This window comes from Lepidochelys olivacea (genome assembly GCF_965140295.1).
Source record: "Lepidochelys olivacea isolate rLepOli2 genome assembly, chromosome: 1".
Lineage (NCBI taxonomy): Eukaryota > Metazoa > Chordata > Testudines > Cheloniidae > Lepidochelys > Lepidochelys olivacea.
The window spans coordinates 61,679,984-61,696,966 of NC_140411.1; the positions used below are offsets into that span (position 1 = coordinate 61,679,984).

Sequence of the window (16,983 nt, forward strand, 5' to 3'; positions counted from 1 at the left end):
AGGTCCAACTCCTGCAACACATACTCCAGTGTGTAATCCTTATTCACACAAGTAGTTCTACTTGCCTCAACAAGGCTGTTTGCCTGAGTAAGTGTGAACCACTGACTGCAGGTGTTAAATTTTGTTTATTTCCAAGAAGAACCTGGATTTCTTACTGACTTTAGTAGCTAGTGTCTGTGTCAATGAGCAATATTCTGTATTTACAGCTTGGGCAAAGCTAAAATTGCAGAAGCTGTCTGGCAAGATTATGTGAGTGGCTCAGTCTTTTGCTCTGTTTCACCATGGCTCATCAACTCCAATAATGGGGCAAATGAGGTGAGTGGAATCCAGGATAGGGGTTTTGCTCATGTGTTGTATTTTACATATGGTGTGTCATGCTGCTAGAAAGGCCAAGAAACTCAGGTCCTTTCAGTCTACTGGAGAAAGTGAGTGCTGGAGTCTAGGGCCCACCATTGAACAGACCCTGCCCACAGCTCCAGACATGCAAATCTAGGGACAGTCAGCTCAGGCACTCCAGCTGATGACAACTGCTGAGCACAGTCTTCTTTACAGTTGTGTTGTATTAATTTGAATGGACTAAATGGGCCCAGAGAATCAAAGGCATTAACATGACCTTGTCACTGCACAACACTAACGGTTTTAAACAAGATTTGGGGTTCCAAGTGCAGAGACTCAGCCTGCTTAGTACAATAGCAAACACCTTTAAAAATCCTTTTAAGCTTTTATTAAAGATACAGAAAGAGAAGGAAAACCAGTTAAAACATTTGAAATGTAAAGTATTAACTAAGGCTTCCATTTTAACAATATCTCTTGCCTTTAGCTGTACAGCGTTTTTAGAAGCTAAAAGCCCCTTTGACAGGCGTTTAGATGGTATTAAAGATGGTAATAATTCTCCTTTTGTGGTGGGGGCAGAAGAGAAACAGTTAGCTGAGCTGTGCTGGAGCTGTTGTTGTTAAAGTCTGAGCCCGCTTTCCTTAAAGACAGAACAACACACACACAAAAGTGAAGACAAAAAGAACAGCAAAGAGAGAAAATTCAGCTTCTGTCTCTGGTGTTGACTTGGTCTAAACTGCAGAGTTGGTCGATATAAGGCAGCTTACATTGGCCTAACTCTGTAAGTGTCTATATTACAACGTTGCTCTCGCCAATGTAAGTCGCCCACTACAGCGACCTAATAACTCCACCTTCGCAAGAGGCGTAGCAATTAAATCGATGTAGTTAGAGCGATGCAGTGTCTGTGTAGACCCTGTGTTACTCACACTGCCTGTTGGCTATCAGCCCCCGCACATGGCGGGGCTGACAGCTCAGGGCAAGGGGCTCCAGCTGTGAGCTGTGTGTGGCTGACTGCTCAGGGTGCGGGTGGGCTCCCGCTGTGAGCCCTGTGTGTGGCTGACAGCTTGGGGCAGGGGCTCCAGATTTGAGCCCTGTGTGGGGCTGACAGTTCAGGGTGGGGGGGCTCCAGATGTGAGCCTCGCCCCCCCCCCCGCACAGCTGACAGTTCCGGCTGTCAGCTGCAGGGTGGGGGTGGGTCTCAGCTGTGAGCCCTGTGTGCGGCTGACAGCTTGTGCTGTCAGCACTGCCCCCACCCCCGCCCTACTTAAGTCAGTGCAAGCGCTCCTGGTGTGGACACGCACTACCAGCAGAAAGAGGGTTGTGTGGACATGAACAGTGGCTGCAGGTTGACCTAACTTAGGTTGACTCAATTTTGTGGTGTAGACAAGCCCTTACTTGCAGCCTCCCCGCTGGAGAAATGCAGGCACAGCACACAGTCTTATCAGCCATGCCGAGGCCGGTCAGACTTGTACCAGCATCAGGCTGTTCAGGGCATTGCTTTGTGCTATCTTTCTGGTCACAGACTTACAGCAGCATTGCAAAATATATAGTCTTGGCTGGCAAGACCAGAGTATGATTAGACAAAAGGCAAAAGGAGAAAAAAGAGAAGTGATAAGTGGGAAAAGATAAGGGGACACATGGAGATGATGATGACAGAAATCAAAGTCTCACATCCCAGGTGATGCTCAGGGTTCAGGAGAGGCCAGTGGAGAGTTTTTATGCAGTCAAAACTGTTTTTTGTTTAGAAAATGTCAAAAAGACTATTTGACTTTTCATTTCAAAGCAATATTTCATTTTGAAATGTAGCTAGATATGTTTACCAAAAAAAAATTAACGGGGTAAAAAAAACCCACCCAAAACCATAAAAGAAACAAATATATTTCAAATCAAATAAATTGTTTTGTTCAAAATTATTTTTCTTAAATAGTGTGTGTGTGCAAACTGAAAAGCAACGGTTTTGGTTTGACCCCCCAAAATTTTTTTTCAGTTCAACCTCTGAACCAAAAACTCAATTATTTCCTCAGCTCTAATCCTGAATTCTAACCCAATTATGAAAATGAATTTTGTGTGTCCTGGGGCAAATCATTTAATCTCTTTATGCCTCAGTTTCCTCATCAGCAAAATGGGGACAATATTTGTTAGGATTAGTTAGTTAATATTTTCAAAGCAATGTACAAACATTAGGGGCTAAATACACCATCTAGATTTACTCTATAATTACTGGGGATCTGAATCTAAAACACAGTATGACATACACTCTTATTGGACCAACAATTGTACCTTATAATGCACACACTTTTAGTCCTGAAATTGGCCTATTTCAGGTGGTGCTGGTTTGCACAAAGAGCACAGATTTCAAAAAGGGTAGCTCTGGCATGTTCACTGTGATTTAAGAGGTTTATGTTGAATAGCAGAGCATGGCAAAGTTGTAAGAAAATCTGAAGGTAGTTGATAGAGCTGACAGCTGAAAGAGTCAAAATTCCTTTCCTGGATTGCTCCACCACAGCTATGCATTGCCTCTCAAGCCTTGTCTATAATACAGAGTTTTGTCACAAAAGGCAGCTTTTGTCAACAAAAGGATGGATGTGTACAGACTACGATGCGACTTTTGGTGACAAAATAAAACCACCCCCACGAGAAACATAAGGCATTTTGAGCAAAACTTTGGTTGACAAAGTACCAGTGTAGACACCGCACTTGATTTTATTGCTTTAATTGGCCTCCCAGAGTTATCCCACAATGCCCATCCTGACCACTCTTGTCAGCAGTTTGAATTCTACTGCCCTGTAACCAGGTAAACAACCATCAACCCCTCCCCTTTTAAAGCCCTGGAAATGTTAGAAATTCCATTTCCTGTTTGCTCAGCGTGGAGAGGTCTCATCGCATCGTACCAGGTGATCATGGCGGCTTTCAGCAAATGCTCTCCCACTTGGACCAGTGCAGAGCTGCTGGATCTGCTTAGTACTGGGGAGAGGAAGCTGTGCAGTCCAGCTGCGCTTGAGCCATAGGAATTTTGATATCTACAGGCAGACTTTTCAAGGCTTGTGCGAAAGGGCTATGATCAGGACACACTGCAGTGCAAAGATAAAGGAGCTGAAGAAGACATACCATAAGGCAAGGGAGGCAAACCGTCACTCTGGTGCTGCAGCCAAGACCTGCCGGTTCTGTAAGGAGCTGGACGCTATCCTTAGCAGCGACCCCACTTCCACTGCCAAGAGCCCCGTGGATACTTTGGCGGTCCTGGAAGCAGCAGAAAGAGGACCTACCCCGGAGGATGAAGTAATTGATGAAGAGGTGGAGTTAGACGACGATGCGGAGCACACAGCTGGGTCACCCAGTGGGACAGGCAGCCAGGAACTGTTCACTACTACAGCGGTGTCTAGCCAGTCTCAGCAGTTGCTCTCCAGTGAGCAAGAAGCAGTAGAGGGGATGCCTGGTAAGTGGCTGTGGCTTGTGTAATGTGGAGGTGGGTTCAGGGTATAGAAATGTATAGGGCTGGCTGTGTTTCTGTGTGCCAGACATTTCTCTGTGCAGCTAATCAGTATGGCAGAACAAGGTGTTGATGCACGCTGAGATCGTCCAGGAATCCTCCAGAGAGATCTCTAGGAAATGTTCCTAGAGGTACTCGGCAATTCTCCACCGAAGGTTCCTTGGCAGAGCTGCTTTGCTCCTCCCACCATTGTAGGAAACTTTCCCACGCCATTAGGCAATCATTTGTGCAAGGACCAAAGCAGCACACAGGCGAGCAGCATAGGGACCAGGGCAGAATGCACAAGTGTGTAGTAGATGTGCCCTTGCTTCCCTGCTTGCCCTCAGCAGTGAGATATCTGCTGCAATGACCCACAGCTGTGGAAAAGTGTGGGAGAATTTAGAATTTTTTCCCTAGTCAGCTGTACTGCAACCCTTGCAGCATGCTCTTTTCCCCATGTAGAGTGCCTTCCCACCCCAAGCCAATACTCACTATGCTTTGGGTGTTCACCAAGATGTGCACTTGTCAAGGGTCAGTGAGAAAGTGATGTTATGTTACCAGAGGTGTATTTTACTGAAATGTTTCAATGCTATGCATGAACTTAACAATCATGCTTCTGAGCATTGTTTCTTGTGCTTCTGCAGATGTGATCTTGAGGGACACCCCCCACACTCCAGCAGAGTGTCTCTGCCAGATAAAAAGAAGCACCCAAGCAAAGAAGACATGTTCCAGGAGGTACTGGAGTTCTCCAATGCAGAGAAAAGGGAACGCAGGGAGTGGAGAGAAGCTGAAAGGCAGGACAGAAAAGAAAATCAGGAGTTCATTAAGAATGCTACTTTCTGGATAATTAAAGTCATGGAGGAGCAAACACAGATGCTGAAGTGCTTAATAATGCTGCAGACTGAGCGGATTGGTGCTCGCCCTCCCCTGAAGCCCATTCAGAACTCTTTTCCATGGCCCCCCAACTCCAAATACACCGTCCTTTCCACTTTCCAGAAGTTCTCAGTTTCCCGTTCACTCCACCCCGCTCACACAATGTTCAAAATGATAGCTGGACCTACACACAGCTAAGAAAGTCTGCTCTTCCCTGGTACCTCCTTTCCCACCAAGCATGTGTGTGTGGGTGTTGTTTTTCCTGAAATAAAAGCAAAGTTTTTGAACGATAACTAATCTTTATTTGTGTCCTACAAACTGAGATAGCGGGCACCACCAAGACACACACAGGCAGTCTGACCATTTACTAACTGGAATGTAAGGCCCCAAATGTCACCATTACTTCCTAGGAAACCTACATGTAATATAACATTGCAGCACCAATTACATTCCTGGTTCTCATTTTCAAAGTGTTGCCTCAAAGCCTCCCTGATTCAAATTGCCTCCCCTCTGGGCTCCTCTGATAGTCCTGGTATCTGGCTGCTTAAAATCAGCAGCCAGGCGGTCTACCTCAGCACTCCACCCCTGAGCAAACCTTTCACCTTTAGCTTCACAAAGATTATGCAACGTACAACACGCAGCTATGGCCATGGGTATATTACCCTCATTGAGATCTAACCTGCCATAAAGGCATCACCAGTGCCCCTTTAATCTGCCAAAGGCACATTCCATGGATGTTGAACCACACCTTATTGCTGTCCAGGTGTCCCGTGTAAGGTTTCATGAACCATGGTTGTAAGGGTCATGCCGGGTCTCCCAGGATCACTATGGGCATTTCAACATCCCCCCCACACACACACACACACTGTAATCTTCTGGTCTGGAAAGAAAGTCCCAGCTTGCAGCTTTCTATACAGGCCGGTGTTCCTGAAGATACATGCATCCTGCACCTTCCCGGACCACTCCGCGTTGATGTCAGTGAAACACCAACAGTAATCCATAAACACCTGCAACATAAATGGAGAAGTACCCCTTCCTATTGATGTACTCAGTTGCAAGGTGTTCTGGTGCCAAAATCGGAATATGTGTGCCATCTATCACCCCTCCACAGTTCAGGAAACCCAATTCTGCAAAACCATCCACTATTTCACGCACATTTCCCAGTCACGGTCCTTCGACGCAGGATGTGATTAATTGCCGTCCACACTTGTACTAATGCAGCCCCAATGGTCAATTTCCCAACTCGAAAATGATTTGCGATTGACCAGTAGCAGTCTGGAGTCGCAAGCTTCCACACTGCAATTGCCACGCACTTCTCTACTGATACAGCAGCTCTCATTCTGTTGTCCTTGAGCCAGAGTGCTGGGGTGAGCTCCGCACACTGTTCCAGGAAGGCGGCTTTCTGCATCTGAAAGTTCTGTAGCCACTCCTAGTCATCCCAGACCTGCATGACAATGCAATCCCACCATTCAGTGCTTGTTTCCTGAGCCCAAACGCGACGATCCACTGTGTGCAGCTGTTCCGTGAATGCCAAAAGCAATCTAAAGTTGCTCCTATCCATATCACACACCATGTCAGGCAACTGGGAGTCTTGTTCATTTAGGAACTTTGTGATTAACTGCACTGCCATTCGCGATGTGTTAATGATAATTCTCAGAGCATAGGAGAACACTGCGGGATCCATCCCTTCAGATGCCGGAATGCACAGCAAACAAGGGCCATTGAAAAATGCTGTGAAAGAAAAACAGAAGCCCATGGAATGCTGGGACGGAAAACAATGCATCATGGGTTATTGAGCCTGGTCCCAAGATGCTCTGCGATCCGCTCCACCTTCCCACAACACCTAGCGGCAGAAGGTGTCAAGCTGCACTGTGGGATAGGTACCCGCAGTGCATTGCTCACAGTCAATGATAGTGGCCCAACTGTGGATGCGCTCTGCCGACAGAGTGAGTGTGAATATGCAATACCGATTTTTATTACAGCGCTTTTTGAGTGTCAACATAACTTTTGTCCACAAAACTCTGTAGTGTAGACAAGGCCTTACTGTGGGCTGAGAGGAATGTCCCAATGTAGGGATGTAGCTCTTGGTAATATCCCTTCTACATTGTATAGGGAACTAAAATAGTACCACTAGATCTTCCCTCTTGACAGTCAAGTAAATTTCAAGAGCCTGTTTCTGATCTCAATTGATGTAAATTCAGAAGTAACTCCACTAAATCAGCATAAATGAAATACAGTCTAGCCCAGATGAGCTCCTTTGTCAAATGTGCATTTGTGGTGCCCAAGAGCTCCTTTGTTATTTAAAATTAAGACAAGAATAGCTTTGGGTATGAGTTCTTGAACCTTTTTTCTTCTCCAAGAGTAGTTTAAGAAACACGACATGTTTTCATCATTTTATTCCTGATCTCTGTAATCCTTCACAATTTTGGCAGCAGAAAGCCAAATAGACCAGAAAAAGATTACTATTCAGAAATAAGCTGTTGAAATAAAATGCCATTAAACAAAAAAAGCTTGCAGATAATTTAGTCCTGACCTCCTCATCAGCTGAAGTTTTTTTTTTATTTTTAAGTGAATTCATGACCTATAATTATTGATCTGTGACAGCAATCAGAGAAAGCATTTTGTGCTATACAAACAGCAAGGCCACAAATGGAGTCACTGCCTGTCTTAAACAATCAGAAAGCTTTTTGTTCAAATAAACGTTATAGCCTTCTTGCTATTTTAAGAATTTGCTCCACGCTTTGTACTTTGACAATCTAATACCACCTCCCTTTCACTATTTGTGGTACATTCACATCTGCCACAACAATGTAGTTTTTGAAAATGTCTTACCTGACTTTTAACAGATGGATGTTAATGGGATATTTATTTACAGAATAAAATTAAATCAAAGCTGAATCTTAATGTGTAATTTACATAATCAGCTTTGTTCTGAGCTGATGAGCTGTTTTCCCCAACACTTGGGACCCTTCAGTCACAGCTGCATCAAAGAAACAGCCACTGCGAATGGAGATTAAACAATTTCCTAAAGCTAGAAGTCTTGATGAGAATCTATTATTCCATATTAGAATCCCATAATTTCTCCAGACACTGCCACAGGATCAAAGATGTGTGTTAGAGCTCTGGCATAGCCAAGGATCAAAAGAAAGAGATGTTCAATTTGCATTTTGAAAACATTTCTGTCATTTATAATTTTCTAAAAATGGATAGTTCTGAGTGTTTTCATTATAACACCTTTGCCCCAACACCAATACCTCCACCCCCTATTAACCCAGAGGCACAGAAGCTTTAAAAGAGCTAACATGAATATGTGTGCAATTATTTTGACAGATTTGGTTACGATATTTAGGCACATACAAACATGCAGCCCAATCCTGTCCCCATTGAAGTCAGAGTGAATTTTGTGATTGCTTTCAATGGGAACAGGATCAGACCAATAGATCTGAATATGGAATGGGTTTCAACAAGGCATATCTATAAGCCCACAGGTATGGAGGGGTGGGAGGGAATGAGTATGTGCAAATTCTATAAACATTTGGAATCAGATTCTGATCTAAACGTGTGGTAACTTCATTAGCTACAGGTTTCAGAGTAGCAGCCGTGTTAGTCTGTATCCGCAAAAAGAACAGGAGTACCTGTGGCACCTTAGAGACTAACAAATTTATTAGAGCATGAGCTTTCGTGGGCTACAGCTCACTTCATCGGATGCATAGAATGGAACAGATAGATAGATAGATAGATAGATCAACTGCACATCTACCAATGTGCTATATGCCATCATGTGCCAGCAATGCCCCTCTGCCATGTACATTGGCCAAACCGGACAGCCTCTACGCAAAAGAATAAATGGACACAAATCTGACATCAGGAATCATAACATTTAAAAACCAGTAGGAGAACACTTCAACCTCTCTAGCCACTCAGTAAAAGATTCAAGGGTGGCAATTTTGCAACAGAAAAGCTTCAAAAACAGACTCCAACGAGACACTGCTGAGCTTGAATTAATATGCAAACTAGTTACCATTAACTTGGGTTTGAATAGAGACTGGGAGTGGCTGGGTCCTTACACATATTGAATCTATTTCCTTAAGTTAAGTATCCTCACACCTTCTTGTCAACTGTCTAATTGGGCCACCTTGATTATCACTACAAAAGTTTTTTTCTCCTGCTGATAACAGCTCATCTTAACTAATTAGCCTCTCACAGTTTGTATGGTAACTTCCTACTTATCTGTATGTGTATGTATATATATATATATATATATATGTTCCATTTTATGCATCCGATGAAGTGGGCTGTAGCCCAGGAAAGCTTATAAAGCTCTAATAAATTTGTTAGTCTCTAAGATGTCATTAGCTACAGTACGGTTATTCTGAATTTGCACTAGAGTATCTGATATCAGAATCATCAGCCTGTCTGAGGCACACTGAATGTTTGAAGTTCTGGTAGGTTATCTACTAGAGTGAGAAGGATGATCTAGTGGGGAGGGCTCTGGCCTAATCAATTCCCCATCTGTAAAATGAGGTTAGCACTTCCTTTCTTCGCAGCTTCTGACACCCTTGTGTGAGACACATGTCATGAGAAACTGGTAAAGAATAACAGAAAGAGTCCATTTTTTTTCTAACACTGAACAAAGAACTTTATTAAAATAGGAAAAACAATACTAACTTTAAAACTTCTCTGTCTCTGCTTCACTCTAGAGCTTCTGCCTTCAACCTTCCCCAGCCCCATCTGAGGCCTGGCTTCCTGCTAGAGTTTTAAGAAACACTATTCATACTCAGAGCCACCAAAATATAAATACTAAATAAATAAATAATGAGAGAAAGAACGAGCAAGCAGAGAGTGAGTGTCTCTGAGGAGACATAGACATAAACATGATCCTCAGCATTCAAATGAGGTATTTAGCTACATGCTCCCCTCTTTAGCTATGCTACTGTCACTAGGCAGGAGCATCCTGGTGGCTCTGAGTGCTCTCATTAAAGTAGGATGATTTCCCAGTTCCTCCCCTCACTTTTTACCTTGCAATTATATACGTAATACTGTATACCTGCATTCTGCAGAGCCAAATCCTGTATCTTCAACCATGAGGTAATTTTCCTCTCAACATTTAGATGTCCTAAAAGCAAAAGCTGATGTTCTATCCTTAGTACTTTGAAATAAACAGTTATTACTGGTATTTGGCCAGGTGTTATCTGAGCGAAATACAAGGTGAAAGATAATTCATCCTTTCAGTAATTTGATGCTTAATCATTTAGAGACTTATAAACTGTAGTGACAAGATGTTTCTCAGGCCACCCTGCAAGATGTAACTCTCACTGTGACCTTTCCTTTTCTCTATAATGACGCTACCTTCAATTACATTGCAGAAACCTTCTTGGTGCTGTCTTGTTAGATTATCTAAAGGTTTCAATGTTCTGTCTGAAAGATTTTGCCAAATTGCTCTGCATCACAGGAGTCCAAGACAGAGAGAGAGAGAGAGAGAGAAATACATTTCCAGGTTTTCTAGTTATACCAGTTGTGAGACTAGGTCCAGTTTTCAAACATGGAGGTTTTGTTAGGCTGCCCAAATTCTGTATGTGGATAACTCAAATTGGCAATTGGATACATAAAATGGGCATTTACACACCTAAGTGCTAGTTTGAGCAATGAGATGTGGGATTTGAACATCCAGCAAAACATCTTCTGGAGACTTGAGGTGAAGGAGTTCACACTCCTTGTGGCTGTTCTAGGGATCAGCTCTCACCAGATCTGGCACCCTCTTCCATCAGTTACTCAAGGTGTGACTCCTCTCTCTCTCTTTCTTCATAATTCAGGGTGTTCCCTCTTTGTGACTCAACACTAATGTCAGTTCACTCTGTAGTTTTCCCCTTCAGGGTTTACAAAGTCTCTCCAGACCAGCTGTCTGGTAGACATCTCCAATGCTCCTGTGCTGTTTCCCCATGGCTGGTAGGGAAACCCAGGCCTGTCCTCTACATTAGGTTCTAGCCCAGGGACCCTATAACAAGCAGCCAAGGTCTGCACAGTCCTACCCCTTGCTGCTGTTTCCTTGGGCTTCTTCCTACCTAGCCCTTTCAGGCTTCCTTTCCCCACAACTCCTCTGGGGTTGACCCTTCTTCCAGGGCTAGAATCTCAGGGTTTATTCTCCCTCTTAGGTTTTCTCCTCCCCTACTCTCTGGTCTCAAAGCATGACTGCTGACACTCTCCCTGCAGCCCCTTTCTGCAGCAAACTTCTTCGTTTTATAATCCAGCCTACTCCTGCCCAGCTGGGCTTCTTGTTCAGTTAGGCTCTCCCTCCATGTGCAGCCAGGTACCCTGATTCCCCCCTCAGGCCGACATTACACATCCCATTACATTTGGTTACTTGTTTACTTCTTTGAAAGAAACAGTTTATTAATCAGCAAGCTTATTTGTAGTATGCTGTATACTTACTATGGGCTAGCTAGTCACTTGGACTACTTGCCCATGCAAGGTAGCTAGAGGTGGCAAAAGCTCCCTTAATGCCCTAAGGAGGCTATCTGGACCTTATGTCTAGGCACATAGGATAGAGTGAGCACAATGTGTGTCCCCCTGCACTCAGGTGGGTCTCTCTCTGACTCTCATAGGCTACTCCCGGAGAGTCACATCTTATACACCACAATCTAGCCCCAAACCAATAGCCCAACGGACTTCAGGATCTAGCCCATTGTGAATATTTATATAGTTCTATAAATATGCATGGTCCTTTACAGACAAGTAAAAGATAATGTACTTGTCTCAAAGATGTTCTGATGAGGCCCTGATCCAAACCCCAGTGAAGTCAATAGGAGTCTTTCTAGTGGCTCCAGTGGGCTTTAGAGCAATCCCTAAGAGTCCAGCCTTGTACTCATTTAATTGGATGTACAGTTAACTATAGGGTAGTAGTCTCCCTTGGAATCAATGGGACTTCTCATGCTAATGAACACTGCACTCAGTAGTATGTGCAGGATAAAGCCCAATGCAATATGATGAGAGATGTTAATAAATATTGGGGCAGGAAGAGACATGATGTAATATACATCTTTGCGAGTTCAGTAACATTTTATGATACTGTTGCTATATGGGAAGAAATGGGTTTATAGACCTCTTTGAGGAAGTGTTTTAAGCAGGGGCTAGAGGCAATGGAAAAAGGCAGGAATATGTGAGAGGAGAAGAGAACAAAGAGGGTATTCTAGCAGCTCCATTTTCAGTAGGGAAGATCCCATATTCTTGGCCACTGTAAGCCTGTTTGCACATTTTCTGTCTAAATTGTTTTTCAGCATAAAACTGGGTTTTCGACAAAGTGTCATTTTTCGTGAAGTGTCCACTTGCTGCCGAAATTCTTGAGTTTTCATCCAAAAGCTGAAAAACCAAACCACTTTGATTTAGATATTCTGCTTCAGTGCCTCATGGGAGCTGTAGTTTGGTTGTCTCACATCCCCATTCTCCTCTCTGGCTCAGGCTCCCTGGCTCAGGGCCGTCCTTACCCATATGCAAAGTACGCAGCTGCATACGGCACCAGGAAATTTGGGGCACCAAATTTCCTGGTGCCCTGCACAGCTGCGTGCTGCTCCAGCCCCTGCTCCGGCTCTTCCCCAGGGCCCCCGCCCCTGCTCCGCCCCCACCTTGCCTCTTCCCACCCCTTCCCGGCTCCAGCCCAGGCTCTTTCCACCCCTGCACCTCCCGAGCCCCGCTCCCACTCCCCTGAGGAGAGCAGCAGGGCTGGGCCTGCATTCACCGGACGCAGGAAATGCAGCGACCCAGCCCCAGACATACCGCCAGTGAGGGCGGGGGGGGGTCCCCCCTATTCCTCAAGCCAGCCCTGCCCCCCCCGCAGAGGCCTGGAGCCAGCCCCTGCCCCCACCCCACCCGCAGAGGCCTGGGCCCCCCCCCATACACCCCCCATGGCAGGGCTGTATGGGGCCCCAGAATAGCTAGGGACAGCCCTGCCCTTGCTAGACTACATGTCTCATGATGTGCCATAGCCAGGAACTCACATGCTGCACCATCTTTCTTCTTCAAGAGGGGTAGACTCTGGTGCACCATGGGAGATGTAGACCAACCGGGGACCCTGGTCTGTAGAAGAGAATGGGAGGCATGAGGCAGCTGAAATACAGCTCCTATCAGGCATGGGGGCAGCATTTCCTGAACTGAAACGTTTGGGGCCGGAGGTTAGCCAAAATATTTTTGTTTTAAAGTTTCTGCTGAAAAATTGACATTTTCCATGGAGAATGTAGACAAATTATGATTTTATGTTTATTTTTCAATTTTACTTATTTATTTATTTGCATGTTTATGAAAACTTCCTGCAAGGAAAAAAAAATCCATTTTCTGACCAGCTCCAGTTGCAAAATTAGTCAGTGCCTATCTCATGCGGTGATCTGATTAGATCTTAGACGATACGCTGATTTAGACTGTGTAAGTACTGAGAGCTCCCAAGTAAAACCCAGGTGCTGGCGATTCAGTGAGTAGCACTCGTATCCCCAAGTTAGAACAAATACTTCCACCTGGGATTGTAGAGGAGGGTGACGATGAGTAAGGCTGCGAGTCTGTCACGGAGGTCACGGATTCCGTGACCTTCTGGGACCTCGGGGACTTCTGCAGCCGGCTGGTGCGACTGACCCTAGGGCTGCAAGAGCTCGGGTGGCCCTGGGGCCCGCTGTACCCCTCTCCCACAACAGCGGTGGTCCTGGGCCACACACTACACCCCAGCTGTGGCGGGAGTCCCAGGCTGCCCCCTGACAGCAGTGGCTGCTGTGACCCCAGGCTGGCGGGGCTGCTCTCCTTCCAGTAGAAGCTGCGGCTGCTACGGTCCTGGGCTGGCAGGACCATCCCCTGACAGCAGCGATGGTGGCAGTCTGATGCCACCCCCGCACCTCCCCCTCCCGAGCACCAGCAGGTGCCACAGAGCCTCCACCCCAAGCGCCAGTGGGCACCCTGAAGCCCCCATCCTGAGCACCAGCGGGCACCCTGGAGGCCCCCCTCAGTACCAGCAAGTGTCCCAGAGCCCTCTCCTCACCTCCCCCCAGCACCAGCAGGTGCCCCAGAGCTTCCCCTCCAGAGCAGCAGCTGCACCCCCGAAGCCCCTCAGAACACCAAAGATTTAGTCCAGGGGTATATAGTATAAGTCATGGGCAGGTCACAGGGCCATGAATTTTTGTTTATTGTTTGTGACTTGTCCACCACTGTTACTAAAAATACCCATGACTAACTCTTAGCCTTAATGATAAGAGGTAGAAATGGCATCCTTGTCATTACAATTGTCATGGCACTTTTCACAAGAAAAGAATATTAGGTGTGAAGGACGATTGTATTCTGAATACCTAGATCTCTCTTGGCTCTTTATTTATATATGGGAAGAGACAGGGAAAATGACTGAAACTTTTCTGCAAACATTTAATTGAATTCTGAATACTTTTTGACTTTATGCATTTGCCAGCCTTTTCTTCACTTTTCCACAAACATGTGTGAGTTTTTTGATTGTTATTGTTGTTGCATAATTTGCTTAAATGTGACGGCTAGCTTATACACAATGAACAGCTCAATCAGCTTTTGATATAGATCTTCTTCACTTCTTGTCCTGAACGGTTAGGGTAGTTTGAGAACCCTTCTCCTCTAGCTCCTCACAGAAGATTGCATCAGAGACAAGGTTCATTTACCATGTCAATTCTTATAAAACTTTTTCCTCTAAAGAATCATAACATCCTGATATACTTGGGATATAGCACTGTTAGTCATTCAGGAACAGAATTATCCATTATCTGTACCTGCTAATTTAAAAATGTCTAACTTTAGTAGCTGCAGTTTAACATCCTCCCAAGATACTAATGGACGGAAAAGAGTGTTATCATCATCATATATTAAGACTATAACATCTGTTTTTTCCTAAAAACAGAACAGAAACATTTATTGAATACTTGTGCCTTTTCTGCATTATTATTGATAATTCTGTCATTTCCATTAAGTAATGAACCAATATCATTGTCGGGATTCTTTTTGTTCCTAATACACTTTAAAAATGCCTTCTGATTGTCCTTAAATCTTCGATTGTCCGTAAATCTGCTTGCCATTGATTTCTCCTAGTGTCCCTTTTCTTCCCTTATCATTATTTTATAATTCCTAGATTCTGATATATATTCATTACTATCAACTTCCATTTCTTTTTTTTTTCTTCATTTTTTATAGCTGTCTTTACTTCCCCAGATCTTTTTTTTTTTTACCAGTACAACCTACTTCCTTGATTATGAGATTGTGGCTTTTGGGGTATCTAGTAAAGTGTTAAACAATTCTCATTTATAATTCACATTTTCCTGATTAATTTTTTCCTCACAGCTGATTTGGCTCATAATTGTTTTCAGCTTTGTGAAAATGGCCCCTTTAAAGCACTCAGTGTGTTTGTGTGTATTATAATTATATATATATATATATATATATTTTACTGGTTTTAACTTTATTCTGTTAGAACATTATAAATGTGATCAAGTCATGATCACTTGTACCAATGTTACCATTAATTTTTAGTTCTGTGATCCATTCTTCATCGATCAAGACGAGGTCTGAGATAGAATTCCCTTGTGCTGGATGAAACACTTGAGTTAGGAAATTATCATCTATAATATATAGAAATTCTTGGAAGGGCCCTGATTTTCAGAAAGTGTTGAGCAGTCATCCTCTGACAAACAAGACCCTTTAAGGTATCTCATGTTAGACACCCAGAATCACAAGCCGCATTTGAACGTTTAGGCCTTATTATCCTTAGAGTTACAGTTTAAAAAAATCACTTGGTTGGTAATCCCGTGAGCCCCTAGGAGTAAAAATCTATCAATCCCTAGTAGATGACATTTTTGCTCATGTGAGGCTAGGAAATATGGCCGACACAGCAACTTCATGACACACACCAATATGCATGTTATCAGAGGAGGAAACAAGAAAATAAAGATAAAGCAATACATGTAAGTCTCAGAATAAAGCAATATTCCCCCATCTGTTTCTTTCTGAGTCTCCACCAGGACTTTATTAGAAACAAGGAGAGAGCTTTTTCCATCAAATGTGTTCTAGCAGGTCTTTAGTGCCAAGCAGCACATTTCTCCTTGCTGATATTCATTTACCAGCACCTGTCTGGCTTCCTCATCTCATTACACTGAACAGGAGAAAGGGTATTGAGCTCCTTTTGCAGTATTTCCATCCGGGCCATAATCTCCAACACTGTGCCTTTCACTACAGTTAGCTGCAGCTTCAACTTATTGTTCTCTTCCCAGAAGACTTTGTTCTCTTCCTGAAGAACCTGGATTGCCTTTTTCTCTTCCAGAAGGGTCTGGTTCTCTTTTAGCAGGGCCTGGAGGGTTTGATTTAGTTTCTTGACAGCCTGGAGAGCCACATTTTCCTCCTGGATACCTGGGGCAGCCTTGTTCTCCTCCTGAACTGGGACAGCTTTGCTTTCCTCCCAGATGTCCTGGACAGAATTACTCTTTTTCTGGAGGGCTGAGACAGCCTTGATCTCATTTTGGATTGGGTTGGCTTTGCTGTCCTCCTGGATGGCAGGGACATCATCCTTGCTCTCCTCCTCGATTGGTGTGGCTTTGGTCTCCTTCTGGAAGACTGGGACAGCCTGGGTCTCCTCCCGGAGTACCTGTAAAGCCATATTATTTTCCCGAACAACCTGAAGGGCCTTGTTCTCTTGGCTGACCTGGAAGCCTATATTCCTTTCTCGGAAGATTGGGAAGGGCTTGTTCTCCTTCTGGAGAACCTGCTGGAGGGTCTCATCATAAATAACCTGGATGGCTTTATTCTGCGTCCGGAGGCACTGGAGAGTTTTGTTCTCCTCCCGGAGGGCCTTGTTTTCAATCCGGAGGGCCTTGATCTCTTCCCAGAGTGCTTTGTTCTCCTCCCAGAGAGTCCAGTCATTCTGCATCTTCTTGTTGTAATGTTTCTGTTGGGAAGCAAAAGGTGGCTGATTATAGGTCTCACTCACCCATTTGCCATCTATAAAGACAAATGTCTCATCACTTAGCTTGACCCGAGGGGGAATGTAATCCATATCTGGTTCTGCCCGTTGCATTTGGTGATTCATCAGATCAAAAGTAAATGAAGTGAAGAAGTCTGTATGAAAAGATTTTCTTCAGTAATTTTGTAGTAGACTGTTATCCTTAGCAAGGAGTAGATAGAAAGGGGTCTGTGGAGAGGCTCAGTCAGGACTGCTGGAATATGGAATACAAAAACAGGATTAGTTATGAAGTTCAAAGACAAAACTGAACTCAATTAGACAAGAAATAAGCGGATAAATCTAGTTCCCAAAGTCTGTTAGTTGATCAGCC

The 16,983-nt window shown here is 44.3% G+C and overlaps 1 protein-coding gene across 1 annotated transcript; it reads right to left on the bottom strand.

Moving 5' to 3' along the window:
* Nucleotides 1-15,773: 15,773 nt before the first annotated feature.
* CBY2 (chibby family member 2) lies at nt 15,774-16,739 on the bottom strand (the record flags this gene model as incomplete). The annotated part of the gene is made up of 1 exon (XM_084618201.1): nt 15,774-16,739. The coding sequence occupies one exon, from the start codon at nt 16,737-16,739 to the stop codon at nt 15,774-15,776; it is 966 nt and encodes a 321-aa protein (XP_084474327.1).
* Nucleotides 16,740-16,983: the final 244 nt, after the last annotated feature.